Here is a 6,270-nt window from a genome sequence, read left to right as displayed (position 1 = left end):
ACTTAAATCTGTTTGTGGCTCACTGTCCTCGTAGAAATGGTATAAAAGCAATGATACCTACCCTGTAGGGTTGCTGGGAAAATTAAATGAATTGATGCAAGCAAAGTACTCAGAACTGTTTGGACACATAAGTGTTTCAAAAATGTTTTCAGTACCAACTCATCCATATTTCCCAGCCCCTGATGAAAGCATCCCATTCTGGCCGCTGAATCACTCTGCTGCTCTGGCAAAGTGAAGAAAAGAAAGGGTAGGGAAGGGGCAGCTGTATACATTGGAGGCCACATGGCTGAGCATCCAACTGTCATGTGAGACCCAAGAGCTCAATTACTAGGGTCAACATTGAGTAATATTGACACTCCTTAAAGGTGAGGCATCAGCCAATTATTCTTTGGGCAATGAGCAGATTGTAACGAATACGGGAAATTAGGGGTTACGTACTCAGTGAACACTAATGACTACTGGGCCACGGTAAAGAATCCTAATTGAAGACCAAATAAAATAAACCTTTAAAGGCTTTCAGAAGGTTGCACAAATAACTCAGGGACAGGGCAATTATCACTCAGAAACAAGTTATTTAAACAAAAACAAGGAAGAGACTTTGGGAATTATGTAAATAATAGCTGGCCAAGGCTTATAAAAGGCCCGATGTAGAAGTTATCACCAAACCTAAAAAATTTCTCCAAGCAACCCACCTCTCAATCCAACTCCTGACACCATGGCCTGCTGTCAAACTAGCTTCTGTGGATTTCCCAGCTGCTCCTGTGGGACCTGTGGCCCCAGCTGCTGCCAGCCAAGCTGCTGCCAGCCAACCTGCTGCCAGACCAGCTGCTGCCAGCCAACCTGCTGCCAGACCAGCTGCTGTGACAGGCTGTGCTGCCAGACCAGCTGCTGCCAGCCAACCTGCTGCCAGACCAGCTGCTGCCAGCCAACCTGCTGCCAGACCAGCTGCTGCCAGCCAACCTGCTGCCAGACCAGCTGCTGCCAGCCAACCTGCTGCCAGACCAGCTGCTGCCAGCCAACCTGCTGCCAGACCAGCTGCTGCCAGCCAACCTGCTGCCAGACCAGCTGCTGCCAGCCAACCTGCTGCCAGACCAGCTGCTGCCAGCCAACCTGCTGCCAGACCAGCTGCTGCCAGCCAACCTGCTGCCAGACCAGCTGCTGCCAGCCAACCTGCTGCCAGACCAGCTGCTGCCAGCCAACCTGCTGCCAGACCAGCTGCTGCCAGCCAACCTGCTGCCAGACCAGCTGCTGCCAGCCAACCTGCTGCCAGACCAGCTGCTGCCAGCCAACCTGCTGCCAGACCAGCTGCTGCCAGCCAACCTGCTGCCAGACCAGCTGCTGCCAGCCAACCTGCTGCCAGACCAGCTGCTGCCAGCCAACCTGCTGCCAGACCAGCTGCTGCCAGCCAACCTGCTGCCAGACCAGCTGCTGCCAGCCAACCTGCTGCCAGACCAGCTGCTGCCAGCCAACCTGCTGCCAGACCAGCTGCTGCCAGCCAACCTGCTGCCAGACCAGCTGCTGCCAGCCAACCTGCTGCCAGACCAGCTGCTGCCAGCCAACCTGCTGCCAGACCAGCTGCTGCCAGCCAACCTGCTGCCAGACCAGCTGCTGCCAGCCAACCTGCTGCCAGACCAGCTGCTGCCAGCCAACCTGCTGCCAGACCAGCTGCTGCCAGCCAACCTGCTGCCAGACCAGCTGCTGCCAGCCAACCTGCTGCCAGACCAGCTGCTGCCAGCCAACCTGCTGCCAGACCAGCTGCTGCCAGCCAACCTGCTGCCAGACCAGCTGCTGTGGGACCGGCTGTGGCACTGGCTGTGGCCAGGATTGTGGCTGTGGAGGTGTGAGCTGCCGCACCAGGTGGTGCCGCCCTGACTGCCGCGTGGAGGACACCTGCCTGCCCCCCTGCTGCGTGGTGAGCTGCACGCCCCCAACCTGCTGCCAGCTGCACCATGCCCAGGCCGCCTGCTGCCGCCCATCCTACTGTGGACAGTCCTGCTGCCGCCCAGCCTGCTGCTGCTACTGCTGCGAGCCCACCTGCTAAAAGCCAACTTAATGATTTTCAACCTGAAGTTTCAACTTCCAACTCAATCCATGAACTAATTATTTCTTCAACCATTCCTGGACTACTAACAAGTTCTGGAACTTTTATTGACTTTTGTTGTGGGAGTTAGCAAATACTTGAGCCTTGCAGACCTGATCCCCCCACTGAGGCTGCCAAAATGCAAATATGACTCAAGAAATGGGAAAACCAATTTGCATTGGGCTTGACCTTCAGCAAGTATTTGATCCCATGCTCCAGGACTCAGTGCTGCCGAAGCCGGGGAAGAACTATCTATACTTCTTAGACGCGTTCACCTCCTCTACTCTACCATCCTTCAAACTGCACTTCCCATAAAAGAGGAATACTATACTAAGGCCTAATAAATTATATTTATTTGGTGCAGCAGACATATCTCCTTTTCTTCATTGAGTGTACTCATGATGTATTGGTATATTTCATAGAAAGTTATGCAAAATATTTTAATCTGCTTTTGCTACCCCACACTGCTCTTCTTATACAATGTTAGGAAAATTTTTGATGAGATCCATAAAAAACATCCAGAAAAGGCAGTTCTAGGGCCTCAGAAATGGCACAGCTCTATGACCAAGTCCTGACCTCACACAGTGCTTTCACAACCAGAAAGCTACAGAAGCCAGGACCTCTGAATCTAGCGCCAGAATATGAGTCATTTTTTCACATCTGTTAAGGGAATGCTCTTTCAGGCAATCTTCTAACACTGGTAATATATGCTAGTAAATCCCACTCTTCCATTTATATGTGGTCTTGCAGAATAAAGCAAGAGAACTACAAGTTGGAGAAATATGCTTTTAATTAGATGGAGATTTTTACTCCAAAAACTTTTCTTCCCTAATTTCTGAACTGAAAGTGAGGATAACAAAGATTTTGCTCTATTTTTAGAATCAACATATTGTATATTGGCTTAAAATGTATGCTTAACAAAAATACATATGTATTATACATATACATGCATTTATATATAATATTTATATACAATGAATTTAAACACAAGTATCGCAGAATATTTCACAAATTTTTGAGAAAGGATCAGGATTAATTCATGGTTTCTTGGGATTAGAACTGGATGAGACTGAAGGTATTCTTTTCTATTAAGAACTAGAGGCCTGATGCACAAAAATTTGTGCCCTGGGGGTAGGGTGTCCCTCAGCCCAGTCTGCCCCCTCTCACAGTCTGGGAGCCCTCAGGGGATGTTCTACTGACAGCGTAGGCCCGCTCCCCACAGGGACCAGGCCTAAGCCGCAGTCTGGCCTCCCTCTGTGGGAGGTGGCCTGGCAAATCAGGGGAAGGCACCGCCCCCATAACCCTGTTGCTGCTGCCACTGCCAGGCGCTGCAGCTGTGCCAGCCCTCCTCAGCCCTCGCGGCCACTGTGGCTCTGTCAGGAAGGACATCCGGTCTATCCAGTCTAATTGGCATATTACCCTTTTATTAGCATAGATATTACTTTGGCCCTGACTGGGTGGCTCAGTTGGTTGGAATGTCATCCTGTACACCAAGAGGTTTCAAGTTTGATTTCCAACCAGAGCACATACCTAGGTTGCAGGTTCAATTGCCCATTGGGTTGCATACAGGAGGTACCAAATGATGTTTCTTCCTCTTTATCTCTCTCTCCCCCTTCCTCTCTATCTAAAATCAATAAACATAGCCTCAGGTGAGGATAAAAAAGAAAGAATGTTACTTTGGTTAAAATTCCAATGCTTTATTCATTTATAGGCTAATAAAAATCAAGTAACTAGAAAGCATGAATAAAGAATAACATGTAAGCAAAGAATCACTTACCCTGATGCAGCACCTAGAAACCTGATCCAATCCAGAAAACACCCCTTGAACACCAGAACAGAAAGGAAGACAATAAATAAATAAACAAACAAACAGACAGACAAGTGACTTTGGTAGGAGGCAAATTCGGCTGTTTATCATTACCAGACATTGCTCATCATTCATTCCCTCTTTAATTCAACAAGTGCACACTGAGCATGGACATGCAGATGGTGCAGAAGGTACTATCTAGGAAACCAAGGCGAACCAGGCATGGGCAGATCATGCCCTTAAGGAACCAATGATCTGGTGGAGCAATAGCACCATTTCCGCCCTGGAGGTGTCTGAGAAAGCATCTCATCTTACAGATGAGCAAACCAATGCTCAGAGGGACTAAGTGACTTTTCTGAGGTTCAGTCACTTAATGGTAGAACCAGTTTGCGAAGCCTCTTTGGTTGAATTAATTTCTCAGTTAAGAGCTCAGTTCCCTACATCATGTGACCACCTCTAATCACCTAACTCTGGCCTTGTCTAAAGTTACTTTCAGCTTAAAATTCTATGATTTTTTAAAATTCAAAAAGCACAAACTAAAAACAATTGAGATTTTATCAGTAGGGGATGACTGAAGAGAGTGTGGTGTGATCATACTCAGGAATACCACATAGCTATTTAAAAGAAACAATAATAGTATGTACAGGATAGGTCAACAAATTGGATAATCTGGATGAAATGGGTAATTCCTATCGAAACTGAATCATGGAAATATACAAATATGAACAGAGTTATCGCTAAGAAGGAGACTGAATCAGTAATAAACAACCTCCTAAAAGAGAAAATCCCAGTATCAGACGGCTTTATTGATGAATTCTACCAAACACTTAAAGAAAATGAAAGAAGGGGAAACACTTCCAAACTCATTCTATGAAGCCAGCATTACCCTATACCAGCCGTGGGCAAACTACGGCCCGCGGGCTGGATCCGGCCCGTTTGAAATGAATAAAACTATTGAAAAAAAAGACAGTACCCTTTTATGTAATGATGTTTACTTTGAATTTCTATTAGTTCACACAAACCCTCCATCCATGCTTTTGTTCCGGCCCTCCGGTCCAGTTTAAGGACCCATTGTGGCCCTCGAGTCAAAAAGTTTGCCCACCCCTGCCCTATACCAAAGTCAGACAGACACTATAAGAAAAAATTACAGACCAATATCCCTGATTAATATTGATGCAATATCCCTTGACAAAATACTATCTAACAGAATTCAAAAGCACATTAAAGGATATACACCATGACCAAGTAGATTTTCAACATATAAAAATCATTCAATCCAATACATCACATAGCAGAATGAAGGGGGGGAACACATGCTTATCTCAATAGATGCAGAGAAAACATTTGATGAAATTCAAGTCTTTCATGATTAAAAAGAAAAACTCAACAAACTAAGAATAGAAGGAAACTATCTCTGCATAATAAAAGTCATATATGAAAAGCCCACACCAACATCATACTCCATGGTGAAAGATGACGTGTCTTTTTTTTTAAATAAAATGTTATTTTATTGTTGAGAGTATTACAGAGATCCCCCAATTATCCCCACTTTACCCACCTTCTCCCAGCCCCTGCCCCACCCCAGGCATTCACCACACTATTGTCTGTGTCCTTTGGTTATGCATATATGTATATGAGTTCTTTGGTTAATCAATTCCTGTCTCCCCCCGCCCCCCCTGCACTCCCCTCTGGGACATGTCAGTCTGTTCCATGCCTCCCTGTCTCTGGACCTATTTTGTTCATCTGTTTATTATATTTATTAGATTCCACTGTGAAATCATATGATATTTGTCTTTCTCTGACTGGCTTATTTCACTTAGCATATTATTCTCCAGATCCCTCCATGCCGTTGCAAAGGGTAAGAAAGCCTTTTTTACAGCTGCACGGTATTCCGTTAAATGTACTACAGCTTTTTTATCCACTCGTCTACTGATGGACACTTGGGCTGTTTTCAGACCTTAGCTATTGTAAATAACACTGCTATGAACATGGGAGTGCATATATTCTTTCTGATTGGTGTTTGGGCCTTTTTAGGATATATTCCTAGAAGTGGGACCACTGGGTCAAATGGTGGTTCCATTTTTAATTTTTGAGTAAATTTCATACTGTTTTCCATAGTGGATGCACCAGTCTGCCTTCCCACCAGCAGTGTACTAGCGTTCCCTTTTCTCAACATCTTTGCCAGCATATGTTATTTGTTGCTTTTTAAATCTGCCACCTATTAATATGGAATGGTCTGCTCTTTCTTCGGTTTCTCCTTGCCCTTTGTGTATGCGGGCCAGTTTGCAAACCAAAAGAGTATTAACCATATAGCCAAAGGTAGAAGCAACCCAAGTGTGCGTTGATGGATGAATGGATTAAAAAAAACTGAGGTATATACATA

General features: G+C 45.8%; 1 protein-coding gene across 2 annotated transcripts; it reads left to right on the top strand.

The window, feature by feature from the left end:
- Positions 1 to 700: 700 nt before the first annotated feature.
- Positions 701 to 2,041, top strand: LOC102762692 (keratin-associated protein 1-3-like). Of its 2 annotated transcripts, none has more exons than XM_006774365.2 (2): positions 701 to 795; positions 1,621 to 2,041. In XM_006774365.2, exons 1-2 carry the CDS (start codon positions 716 to 718, stop codon positions 2,039 to 2,041), a joined length of 501 nt encoding a protein of 166 aa, XP_006774428.1. In that variant the 5' UTR covers positions 701 to 715. The 2 variants fall into 2 exon arrangements, with proteins under 2 accessions (XP_006774428.1, XP_006774427.1); XM_006774364.2 differs by having other exon boundaries at positions 701 to 869; positions 1,692 to 2,041.
- The last annotated feature ends 4,229 nt before the right edge of the window (positions 2,042 to 6,270 follow it).

Source organism: Myotis davidii, unplaced genomic scaffold, assembly GCF_000327345.1.
Source record: "Myotis davidii unplaced genomic scaffold, ASM32734v1 scaffold327, whole genome shotgun sequence".
NCBI classification, from domain to species: Eukaryota; Metazoa; Chordata; class Mammalia; order Chiroptera; family Vespertilionidae; genus Myotis; species Myotis davidii.
This window is presented reverse-complemented; position numbering and strand designations above follow the sequence as displayed.

Bases quoted from the DNA above. Each gene is read 5' to 3' on its own strand.
- LOC102762692 (XM_006774364.2), top strand. From the start codon at position 716: ATGGCCTGCTGTCAAACTAGCTTCTGTGGATTTCCCAGCTGCTCCTGT. The intron at 870-1,691 runs TGTGCTGCCAGA...CCTGCTGCCAGA, and splicing joins GACCAGCTGCTGTGACAGGC to CCAGCTGCTGCCAGCCAACC.